Source organism: Penicillium macrosclerotiorum (assembly GCF_028827735.1).
Source record: "Penicillium macrosclerotiorum strain IBT 26536 chromosome Unknown utg000014l_segment0_segment0, whole genome shotgun sequence".
NCBI classification, from domain to species: Eukaryota; Fungi; Ascomycota; class Eurotiomycetes; order Eurotiales; family Aspergillaceae; genus Penicillium; species Penicillium macrosclerotiorum.
In genome coordinates this window covers 421,154-433,764 of record NW_026643093.1, presented here as the reverse complement: position 1 = coordinate 433,764, position 12,611 = coordinate 421,154, and the positions used below count along the sequence as shown (strand labels likewise).

The following is a 12,611-nucleotide window of genomic DNA, read 5'->3' as shown; positions in this document are numbered from 1 at the left end:
AGAGGTTGAGACCAGACGTTTCTTGAGATGCTTCGGCATCTTCTTCGCACGCTGCTCACGCTTCTCTTCCTTGACCTTGTGCTTGTGCTCACGCTTGACATCCTTGTCTTCGAAACGTTTGCCGCGAGGTGGCTTTTTCTCAAAAGGATCGCGTTCGCCACTCTCATCTTCAGAATCAGAGCCTGATACAGAAACATCGCCGCTGAAATCTGATTCGGCATCATCATCAGCGGGAGAAGGCTTGCTTTGGCCATTTGCCAGTAGGTCTCCATAGATGAGATCGCCGCCCGCTCCGTCGCGGATCTTCTCGGCATCACGTTCAACGTCGTAAACCTGCTCCAAAGTCTGGGGGATGTATTGCTGTCGGAAGACAGCGGTTTCAACATCTTCAGCATCGTCCTCACCACGTTCAGCACGAGCAATGAATAGCTTCTCAATTGCATCCACCATCTCATCGTCGCCATTGGTGATATCGGCAGGACCATCAGCAGAGACAATGAATTGGTAGATAGTTCGCTCTCCTAGAGTATCAACACCCTTGCGACGGAAGAAATCACTGACATTCTTAATATCCATACGCAAGAACTCCAAGCTGCGAGGATGATCATGCTCCACACTCTGACTGACATCAATGATGTACAGACGCTTCTTGTGATAAAGAATATTATACTCACTCAAATCAGCGTGGACGAGGTGGCATGTCTGGTACAGCACACGCATGTAACCCAGCAATTCAATATACAACGAGCGCCATCGATTCTCAGGTTCGGACATATCAAATTCAACATCCTTGAGACGTGGAGCTGGCAACCCCTTTGAGCTACCAAGAAATCCCATGACGAGGACATGCAGACGAAGGTGAATTGGTTCCGGGGAAGGAATGCCAGCGGCATGAATTCTTCGGAGGTTACGCATTTCCTTTTCGGCCCACACCTTGACCATGGCGCGATTATTGCTCTTGTTGTATCCTTGCCGGAACCGGAATTCACCAGTCACATACTTATCACGGTCTTTGAAGACTAGAATGCTGGTCTTGTAGACCTTGATGGCTCGGTGCTGCGGGGTAGCCTCCTCATCCCCTTCGGGGTATGACATGGCGTGGTAGACATTGGCCTCTTTTCCAGTTGACAAACAGCCGTGAATCTCTGAGACGAGTCCGCGATTGATCATCTGAAGCAGGATCATTCGCGTACGAGGATCCAACACTTGTTCTGATGTAGCACGATCCGCACGATCTCCTCCACGGTTGCCACCACCACCGCCGGACAGACCGGACTGTTGATCGTCGAGCTTGATCTTCGCAGCATGGCGAGTCAAAGACTTTACTTGGTCGTCAATCGAGGCGTATGTGTTGACGGTCGGCTTCTGTGTGTTCGTCTTAGGGTATGTCCACTTGGGAGTGTTCGGGTCGGCAGCGAGGTCATTCAATTTTCGTTGGCGGTTGTACGCCTTAGTAAGATCGGCAGGATTGGAAGACTGGAAGTCTTCTTCGCCCAATTCTTCCTCTTCTTCAAAGATGTCGTCGTAGTAATCATCCTCTTCCTCGAACTCTTGTGGATCGGCAAGTTCTTGCCCCGCCATGACGGTGTCTGCGCTCTCGGGATTCACATATCCCTGGTTGGGCACATAAGTGTGTGATGGTGCGATGCCATCAGCGACACTGGGTGCCTGAACAGGCGTCTCAGAAGCACTCATAATTGCTGTTCAAAGTCAACGGTAGGCACAAAAAAAGAGAAAGAAAATGCGATACCGCAATCACTTTTTTTTCTGTGGATGCCCGCTTCACCGCCCGGCAGAACCCCGCGCCCAACAAGACGCGCTGATTTCGCTCCTCGCGTAGCCTCCTCGCCGTCGCGACCAACTAATCTCCCCGTGTCCGGCTGATTTCTCTCTCTGAGAGAATACTGAACAACCAACAGCCAGTTGTTCAACCCCAACTTTCATTTCCTCCACTTGCGCTGGCCGCGTAATGCGCTGTTCCCTGTGATCAATCGCGTCGCGCGTCTTTCCACGATGTATGTCAAGCAAATAATTATCCAGGGCTTCAAGAGGTACGAGCAACATTCATGACACTCCTTTGACCATTCCCCTATCTTTCTCTCACACAATTACACTTATAGCTATAAGGACCAAACAGTCATCGAGCCCTTTTCCCCCAAACACAATGTCATCGTCGGCCGCAATGGTTCCGGCAAGAGTAACTTCTTCGCGGCGATTCGGTTTGTCCTAAGTGATGCCTACACCCATCTTGGAAGAGAGGAGCGCCAGGCTCTTCTGCACGTATGTCATGTACCGATCAACATGTGTCTTCCATTTCTCTGACTTTGTGTAGGAAGGATCGGGCTCTGCAGTGATGTCGGCTTATGTGGAGATTATCTTTGACAACTCAGATGATCGATTCCCCACAGGCAAGCCTGAATTGGTTCTCCGTCGCACGATCGGTATCAAGAAGGATGAATACACACTCGATCGAAAAAATGCTACTAAGAACGACGTTATGAATCTCCTCGAGTCCGCTGGTTTCTCTCGGTCGAACCCCTACTACATTGTTCCCCAGGGTCGGGTGACCGCTTTGACCAATATGAAAGACTCTGAGAGGCTGGTACTTTTGAAGGAGGTTGCCGGAACGCAGGTCTATGAAGCTCGTCGAGCCGAGTCACTCAAAATCATGCAGGAGACGAATAGCAAGCGCGCCAAGATCGATGAATTGCTAGACTACATTTATGAGCGGTTAGCAGAACTCGAAGAGGAGAAAGATGAACTCCGAAATTACCAAGAAAAGGATAAGGAGCGCCGGTGCCTTGAATACACAATTTACTCTCGCGAGCAACACGAGATTGCCAATGTTCTTGAAAATTTGGAAGAGGCCCGACAGAATGGAGTCGAGGACGCGGACAACAATAGAGATCAGTTTATTGAGGGCGAGAAGGCCATGGCCCAGATTGATGCAGAGATTGCGGAGTGTCGCCAGCAGATTGAGTTCTTGAGAGTTGATAAAGCCCAGCTAGAAGACGAGCGCCGAGAGGCTTCCAAAGCCTTGGCTCAAATCGAACTTCAGGTTAAATCTCTTTCAGACAACCAGGCGGCTGCACAGGCTCTCAAGTCGCGTCACGATTCCGATCTGAATGCTGTCAAAACAGCAATCAATGAGCGCGACGCCGAACTTCAGAATATCCTGCCGCTTTTCAATGCATCAAAAGACCAAGAAGATGCTGTCAAGGCTCAGTTGACTGAGGCAGAGACCTCCCGCCAACGTCTTTACGCCAAACAAGGTCGGAATTCGCGTTTCAAGAACAAGTCTGAGCGAGACAAGTGGTTGCAGATGGAGATTCGTGAGACTCATAGATCTGTTTCAAATGTCCAAGGCGTTGTTTCACAAACCCAAGAAGACATTAAAGAGTTGGAAGGCGAGATTGCCCTACTTGAGCCTGAAACAGAGCGTTTACGCAAGCAGATTGACGGCAGGGGTGATACTATGCATAATGTGGACCAGCAGGTTCAAACTGCAAAAGACGAGCGAGATCGACTCATGGACCAAAGAAAGTAAGTAGAATGTACTCAAAAAACCAACTGATTGATGTATTAATATTTTTTAAGGGAGTTCTGGAGAGAAGAGGCGAAGCTTGACTCGGTGCTCTCAAGTGCTTCCCAGGAAATGGACCGCGCAGAGCGCACTCTTTCTCACATGATGGACCACAACACCAGCCGTGGTATCGCAGCCGTCCGAAGAATCAAGCGCCAGCACAATCTTGAGGGTGTCTATGGTACCCTTGCTGAGCTCTTCGATGTGAGTGATAGGTACCGCACCGCGGTTGAAGTTACAGCTGGACAGAGCTTGTTTCACTATGTTGTCGACACTGATGAAACTGCCACAACGGTGTTGGAGATACTGCAAAAGGAGAAGGCAGGCCGTGTTACCTTCATGCCATTGAACCGCCTTCGCTCGAGGCCCATGAGCATGCCTCGCGCGAGTGACACAATTCCCATGATCGAAAAATTGCAGTTCGACCCAGCATATGAGCGAGCTTTCCAGCATGTCTTTGGCAAAACAATCATTTGTCCGAACTTGCAGGTTGCCTCGCAGTATGCCCGCAGCCATGGCGTCAATGCGATCACACCCGAAGGTGACCGGTCTGATAAGCGTGGTGCTTTGACTGGTGGTTACCATGATTCCCGTCAGTCCCGACTGGATGCTGTCAAGAACGTTGGCAAGTGGAGGGATGAATACGAGACCAAGCGGAATCGTGGTACCGAAATCCGAAAAGAGCTCGAGAAGCTGGATCAACTGATCACCAAGGCTGTCGGCGAGCTGCAAAAACTAGAGCAACAGAGGCACCAGGTGCAAAATAGCAGTGGCCCGCTACGCCAAGAGCTCCGAAGCAAGCGCGACCAATTGCAAAACAAGACCGACAGCCTTGATGCAAAACGCCGTGCTCTGCGCAATGTGGAGTCCAACCTTGCTGCTCTCAACGATCAGGTCAACGCTTTCCAGACCGAGTTGTCTTCGCCATTCCAAAAAGCCCTTACCAACGAGGAAGAAGCTAGCTTGGAGACTTTGAGTGGAACGGTGCAGGAGCTTCGTCGACAGTATCAGGACCTTTCAACCAAGCGTAGCGAGCTTGAGGGTCGAAAGTCTGTGCTGGAAGTCGAACTTCGTGAGAATTTGAACCCCCGTCTCGATCAGCTCATGAACAGAGATCTCGATATGGCGGAGGAAGAGGTCCAGGGTAACCTGAAAGAAACTCAACGTGAGCAGAAGCGGCTTAACCAGGCACTGGAGAAGCTCAACAAACGTCTTGGTCAAGTTGACACCTCGATTGAGGAGGCCAATGCCCGTGTTAGCGATTTGCAACAGCGTAATTCTGATACACGACGAAGCATGGAGGACCTTGCTCGGTCAATTGAGAAACATCAACGCCGCATGGAGAAAAGCATGCAGAAGAAAGCAGCACTCACTAAACAAGCCGCCGAATGCGCTGCCAATATTCGTGATTTAGGTGTCCTCCCCGACGAAGCCTTTACCAAGTACAAGAACACCGATTCCAATGCGGTTGTGAAGAAGCTCCATAAGACAAATGAGGCACTGAAAAAATATTCCCACGTCAACAAGAAGGCTTTTGAGCAGTACAATAGTTTTACTAAGCAACGTGAAACCCTCACGACCCGTCGGGAAGAGCTTGACGCCTCTCAGAAGTCCATCGATGACTTGATATCCGTCCTGGATCAGCGCAAGGATGAGGCGATTGAACGGACTTTCAAGCAAGTTTCTCGTGAATTCGCCAACGTTTTCGAGAAACTGGTTCCAGCTGGTCGTGGTCGCCTGATCATTCAGCGCAAAACCGACCGCGCAATGCAACCCGACGATGAAGTTGACTCCGATGACGAAGCTGCTCGCCAGAGTGTCGAGAACTACGTGGGCGTTGGCATTAGTGTCAGTTTCAATAGCAAGCACGATGAGCAGCAGCGCATTCAACAGTTGAGTGGTGGACAGAAGAGTAAGTATCCCTTTCCCAATCTCGGTTTTACCAAAATTCTAATGTCCTTTCTAGGTCTTTGCGCTCTCGCCCTTGTCTTCGCCATTCAAGCCTGTGACCCCGCGCCGTTCTACTTGTTCGACGAGATTGATGCCAACCTGGATGCGCAGTATCGTACAGCTGTAGCACAGATGCTTCAGTCGATCTCCGACTCTACCAATGGACAATTCATTTGCACCACTTTCCGTCCGGAGATGTTGCATGTAGCAGAGAAATGCTATGGTGTAAGTTTCCGGCAGAAGGCTAGTACAATCGACGTGGTTTCGCGCGAAGAGGCGCTTAAATTCGTCGAGGAGCAGAAGACTTGATGGTGATACTTGATATTTACTGTGTACATTTGAATATTTTTCTATCAGCTGTCTTTGTGGTGGACTGGCGCTTTCTGATACCGGAACCTTTGTTTATTCTTATCTCTTTTTTTATATCTTCCTACGTCCATGGGTTTGATTAAGGTATTATCATCACTTTCACGGTTCATCTTTATAATCCATTCAAGGTCAGTAATGTAAAGAATACAAGGCAATGAAGATAGTGAACTAGATAGTGTATGAGGTTATTACATGCTACGGCAGTGACACTCGATATTTAAAAGCGTTACAAATAATAGCCTTTACAGAAGCCTCCGGTCCGAATTCCGGACCGGCATCGTTCCGCACAGGCAAAGAATGAGTTGGCATATGGGTATGATGGAAACAAGACGTGTTTTGCTAGTTGTTCCTCGACTAGCATTTTTGCTTGAAATAACACTCTCTTTCTCAATATATCAAGGTGATTGTTTACGGAGCCTCGGGGTCTGCGACTATTTCTGGATTTTATGATTCTGCTCCGATGAAAGATGAATTATTTTTATTGCCCTTAAAATTTGATATGTCAAATCAAGCTAACTCTGAATCAAGAAGTAAATTGTAGGTTCGCAGTGATATAAATGAGGATAAACAAGTATGTATTATTCTGTTTTTGTGCAATCGCAATCCAATCACGGCTGCTATAACATTTTATATACAACAGACACAGTCTTTGTCCACCTGCGTACTCATTCAATTCTGTTGTATTCAACCTTGCCGTACTCCACGTACAACAGGCGAGGCGTGAATCACGATACCCATTCATAGCTCAAAACGGGAATATCGAAAACCGGAGCTGTACAGGTTGCATTGAAATCAGCATCATGTGTGCAGGTGAGTGTAAAATCCACGCTTCCTGAATATGTGATGGAGCTCCCGTTGTCACATTTGAGCGCATGCCCGTCCCCGAGGGTATAGTCCATATGGCCCGTGGAACTAGCGAGATTCGACGTTCCATAGAAGGCAACGATTCGACCCAGGCCACGATCGGCATATCCACAGTTGCTTGCACCGTTGCCAATGTCATGAACGCGATAGCCAATGTACTCATCGTGGCACTCCAAGCCGTCTGCAAAATCGATATCTAGTGTTTCGGGAGGGCCATACCCCCAAGGTTGATAGTTCGGCATGCCAGTGTAGCAAACAGGCACCATTGTTCCGTTGCAAGTTGCTGGGTCTGGCTCGCACCACCCATTTCCACAGAGGCAGCCTTTTGCATTGATATCAACTTGGTTGTGGATACAGTCCAAGCTATGAGAGCCATTGTACCATTGAAAATTGTTCACCTGCCAAGTAGGAATTGGACAACCTGTTGGCGGGACGATTGACTGACGCCGTACTACCATAGAAAGAGTAGGCGTTGAGAGGGCCAATAGGCTTGTCAAAAGGCAGAGAACAGCCATAATGTTTCTGAAAGTCCTGGAATACCGATCAAGGTTTGAATTGATTGAGAAAGGTCGAAATCGTCAGGGCTACTGGTGCCTTTTATAATTAATTCTCTTAAGCTAAGAGACAGTTATAAGCGGGGTCCAAAGGGATTTGACAGGTCCCATTCATGTTTGATGTGATGCCCATGCAGAGAAAGACGCTAAAACTAGGGGCGGGAGAAATCCGCAACACATCACCAATTGCGATAGAAGAACGTAGACAGAACCCGAGACATGCATCCATCATGCTCAACCGGTGGCCAATGATTGGATTCAACAATACGTAGGGTCTCCGTGCCTTGGAGTACCTGAGATGTAAGCCTAATCAACTTCGGATCGGCTATGCCGATAATCTTAGATCGAGATTCTAGACTCTGGAATCTAGAGCCCGGTGATGACCCACTGTGGGTAGAATTCTAGCCCTTTCTTGTGAAATCTTCCCCATTCACTGATTCTGTGAAGTTCTCAACTTGTTCTGTTTATGAGAATCACTATAATCCAGTAAGGCTGGACGTTGGTCTTTCTGTGATCGCTTTGAGGGGAATTTGTCTCAGTCTGCATGGAACCTTGGAAATAGAATATGCAGGTGAGATGCATGTTGTAGTGTTTCTTGGCCAAAACCTCATGGTTTTGGCCAATGGATCTAGCTTAAGCGAACCTATTCTTACGTTAGACCACAAAATTATCTATAGACCGAAACTTCAAACCACTCATTTTCCTCGTCTTCAAGTATTTCCAGAGCTTAGCTCCGGCTGCTAATAAACCATGTTCCATCTAAGCGACGCTCTTCGATCTTTTCAAAATATCCGTAGTAGAATAACCGAGTCGCCCATTTCATTCTGACAGCAAAATTCCCATACAAACTGCTTTCCTTTTCCGGCATGCGTTCTCTTTTAGCTATAACTCTATCTCACTAGGCTTTGCGTCCCACCAATGCCCTGTGTGAACAGATATACTGGTTGGTCCTCTGCTGGCCAAAGAAAGAAGCCGAATCGCTTATTATGCATGAAAGCATAGTAATGTACTGGATAAAGGCTTGGTCATCTTCATATTCTCTTATGAGCCGTGTCTGATTGGCGGTCCGTCCGCTCAATCTGCACGAAGCCGGACGCTTAGGTGCTGCCCCTCACCGGTGCGAGGGCTGAGGGGTAAAATCACTAGACCTTTTCAGACTGCTCTCAAATCTGCCTTAATTCGGCACCAGATTTGGATATTATTTTACCTAAGGCCTGGGGTTCCGACACAGAATAACCTCTACCAACGCCCCTTCGACTCAAACTTAACTTTATACCGTGAGAGGACAATATATAGATGTTGGGTCTCAATGGGAAATAAAATAACCCATAAAAATCTAGTATATTAGACAAGATGATTATTTGGATTTGGATGTACAAACTACTGGATGAGTTGCCTGCCATCACTGAGATGGACAACTAAAATGAAAAATTCTTTCTTATTTAAGTTATTCTCCGTATGAAGCACATCTGTGAAATAGCATAATCGGTGGAGCTCATTTACAGATCAGCTGGATTATGAGGAATATCAAGGCGGAATTCTTAGTCCTTATGCTTTGTGTCAACAAATAGTTTGTCTACGAAGCATATCGAGTCTCATAGCTAAGGCAACAGTCAGTTTCACTACCCCATCAAGCTTCTACTCCCCCCCCCCCCCCCCCCCCCCTCCCATCCTACTACGATGTATCACTACTATTGCCGCCTACACTACCACTGTTAGTACCACTATTTGATTACAAAATTTCGAGATCTAGGCAGTCAGTATGCTAAGAATATGTTTTGGAATGGATCTGAGTCCAAGGTTTCATTAGTAAATAATAATTCTAAGTGGGTCATCACCTGCATATGTAGTTCTTTATTTATCGGGCCTTGACATTTGCACGGGCCCAGGGCAGAATTATAGAGACATTATCTGGTACGCATCATACTAGTGCCACATTTGGCTTCTATAGCCTAGTGGGTCATGATAGAACTGATCTACATACTGCGAAAAAAGTTCTACTAGTTGTGGATTCACCCAGACAATGAAGGTGGAGACGAACCACATTATCAGATTGAGCAGAAGGGGAGCGGCAATGCGAACGGCAAATGAATAGTGTTTATGGCATTAATCGTGACAATTGAATTTCGAGTATTAGAATAGGGTGATAAAAGAGGGAAAATTATAATGTCCAAAACAGTATAACGATCGTTCATGGCGACAGCCGAGGGTCCTTTATTGGAGATAATTCCACCCAAGCACCCGAAGTATTCTTGTTATTCAAAATGTTATGAGGCGTCTGCTCGTGCGAGACTCGTGGGCTGGCTTCCGACGGTACTGCAGTTGTCGTTGCACCTTTGGTAGAGGAGATAGAGATTGTAGTAGTAACCAGGGGCGGAGGAAATCCGGGGGACTGGTCGCCAACAGCTGTTGTACTGTACGGTTGCTTTGAGTTGTAATTGTAGCCCTGTGGATGGCTTCTGGTGATATTCGATTTGATGAACCGATGTGTGAATGGTCGAAAGAGAGGCCAAACGGGTGGGATGGACATGGTAATTAAAACAATCCATTCCTCGACTTCGCCCCAGCAGAATAGTACTCCGACTCCATCTAGATTGACTATATTAGTAAAACGAGTTCAATGGCGGGGAGGGAGTATCGGTTAACATACAAGAGGAGTCTTCTGTCAGAATATATTTTGCTGCCCAGGTTCGAACGATGGCAGCGGCGCCAGCAAAGATACCACATCCCATAAGGAAGCTGAGACCCCATTTGAGCTTGCGATCAATACGCAAGGGTAGGAGCATATGGATTGGGACGATTGCAAGGTAGAAATCCGATAATGCCGCAATAGCCCCCACAAAATATGTATAGTAAACGCTCCTTCGGTGGTCGCACTGATCCTGGCGAACAGGGTCCCATAGGGCATCGACAGGACTGCATTGGAACCAAACCATCAGAACTTGTGGGATATTCAGGATGATGTTCAGAACAGCAACGGCGACGAGACTGCGACGGACTTTGGGATCTAGTGGAATACAGTGAGTAATCTGAATGCCCAAGGTTTTGGGCAACACTTACTGCTCTGGCCATTCATTTCAATCAAGAACGCGGCTACGGCTACCTTGCCGGTCGGAATGGCAAGGTTGAAAAAGAAAACAGTGACCCAGGTGAATAGAAGAAAGTTATGCAGTTCTCCAACTTTGATAATGAGTGTGATGTGATTGCCCAGGCCGTGAAGCACGGATAGAATACCGAAGATTTGCGTAATAGTAGTAAACAACTAGCCATCATTAGTGGAAAGCGTCTCCTGATGTTCATAGAGCGGGTGTTGCTGTACCCAAGCAATGAGAGACCAAATGAGTGCGGTTGTCCCAAACTTGTTCATTCGCAATCGAACATAGACACGCAGGACCATGAAAATGGTGGCAATGACGCCCAGGGTGATTCCCAGGCGCAAATCGCCAGGTCCACGCCCGCCATACGCGGGAAACTTCTCTTCGAGAGACATTATTGTATCAAAAGAATGACGATGGGACCGAAATGGTAGCGGTACCCATTTTACAGTAAACTGAGGAAACTAGCCCAAATCCCATTCCGACGCGCGGGATTGTCTTTATATTCCCAAGCCGCCGGGATCGAGGGCTGAGAGGCGGAGGGGCCCGCCAAAAGCGATGAGATGGGCTGTTCAATTGCAAATTCCTCTGTGGAGACGGAGGGACGTGCAGCAGGAACAAAAGGCTTGGTTGGTGCAATTTTCGTCGATCCGGTGGAGCAACAATCCATGACTCGGTGGGTGTTGATGGTCCGATATCCGCGACGATTGGTTCTCTAAGGGCAAGACCCAATTTCCCACGCCACCGAGACAATTGAGACAATGCTGTCAAGAACCATTGACGGCTGTCAACTGATCCATTGCCAGGGCATGATTGACCAGGCCATTGTGGTTGAGACTGCGGCCATCCCCCCCCGGACCATGGATCCCACGGGTTGAGTTCTGACCAGCAGTTCCATTGCATTTGACTGGCGGCGGAGAAATCGAGGAGAAAAACACAGGAAAAAGCAAATCCAAAACACTAACAGGGATGGGAGACTGCCATGGTCCCGGAGACCACAGCCTCGTGTACCTGGAGAAGCCCGGCCCAAACAGTGTCCCACGGTACTTGTGGGGTCAAAGCCCCGGAAAGGCCCCCTGAACCATACAGGCGAACTGATCGGTTAGGGTTGGTTCGCCATGTGGATGCCCGGACGTCCTCGCATCCTCTGATCTTCGTGCTCGCGTGTTCTAGTGTGTGTACCTGCACGATGACGGAGTCCGATTGGCTGTGGGCGCAGCATCGTGGATGGTGAGACTTTAGCGCGGAGTCGGAAGTAGGGTTTCCATGATGGAATGAATGCGGAGGATGGGAGGCTGGCGATTTGTACCTTGTTCTGATAGTCAGGCCCCCAGCGAGCTAATGAATTTAAGATACCCTAAAAGGCCCGCTATTGAAATTCAATTTCGTTGTTTCTGCTCCACCGGGAGTATTTGATCAGAACCGGCTTTCGCGAGCCGCGTTCGCATCCATGGTCCTCTTTTGAGTGCAGGCCAGGAAAGGATCGTCCGTACTGCAATCGTGCCCCAGAGGCTCGCGCTGACAACTGTTTCCGGATTAGGCGGGTCCTCAGGGCCGTCGGCAGTGAGCGGAAAATTGAATCCACTTCGAAGGTCATGTTCGATTGTTCAATTTTGATTTTGTGATAGACTCACAGGGACCGAGCCCTAGATTTATCTAATTTAGAGCTAGTGATATGAAATCTGATTAGCGCGAAATAAGGGACCTAAGTGCCGAGTCAAAGTTGATAGGAGCAAGGATGTAGTCTGTACCATCTTCTTGCTGTCACCAATCTGCTCTTAGCCCTCAGTGTGATCTTCTGTTACCTTAGTTTCTGCACTATGGGCGTCGTCAAAAAAGCGTCGTCAAACAAGTTCCGCACAACCAGTCGCCCCGACTTTCCTTTCACTTGGTGTGCTACTACTTCAAGCAACATAGCTTGGCCTGCTTGACTGCTTGATTTGGACCAGCTCCTTGAGTAATACTAGTAGTATGTTCTTTGGGAGATCCCTTCCGGGCGTAGCCCAGATTGGCTCCCCGTCTGCTTCTCGAAGGATCTCCCTAGCTCACATTGTGCCCTGCTTTGTACCAGTTTATTGTCTATTCAATACTTGCACATGTTTGAACATGACCATTTCGTTTCCTTTGGTCCAGATTTACTCAGTCGTGGATGGTGGAACAAGGACAACACAAATAATCTATGCCGAATGATAAGAG

At 48.1% G+C, this 12,611-nt stretch overlaps 3 protein-coding genes across 3 annotated transcripts; 1 reads left to right on the top strand and 2 right to left on the bottom strand.

The window, feature by feature from the left end:
• Nucleotides 1-2,013: 2,013 nt before the first annotated feature.
• On the top strand, nt 2,014-5,842 carry N7462_011725 (chromosome segregation protein SMC; the record flags this gene model as incomplete). Its single annotated transcript, XM_057083439.1, has 5 exons — nt 2,014-2,051; nt 2,121-2,280; nt 2,333-3,543; nt 3,598-5,495; nt 5,550-5,842. 5 exons carry the CDS (start codon nt 2,014-2,016, stop codon nt 5,840-5,842), a joined length of 3,600 nt encoding a protein of 1,199 aa, XP_056927852.1.
• Nucleotides 5,843-6,627: 785 nt separating this feature from the next.
• On the bottom strand, nt 6,628-7,281 carry N7462_011724 (uncharacterized protein; the record flags this gene model as incomplete). The annotated part of the gene is made up of 1 exon (XM_057083438.1): nt 6,628-7,281. One exon carries the CDS (start codon nt 7,279-7,281, stop codon nt 6,628-6,630), a length of 654 nt encoding a protein of 217 aa, XP_056927851.1.
• A 2,230-nt stretch (nt 7,282-9,511) lies between these two features.
• N7462_011723 (uncharacterized protein) lies at nt 9,512-10,810 on the bottom strand (the record flags this gene model as incomplete). Its single annotated transcript, XM_057083437.1, has 4 exons — nt 9,512-9,909; nt 9,971-10,327; nt 10,381-10,582; nt 10,640-10,810. The coding sequence occupies 4 exons, from the start codon at nt 10,808-10,810 to the stop codon at nt 9,512-9,514; spliced, it is 1,128 nt and encodes a 375-aa protein (XP_056927850.1).
• Nucleotides 10,811-12,611: the final 1,801 nt, after the last annotated feature.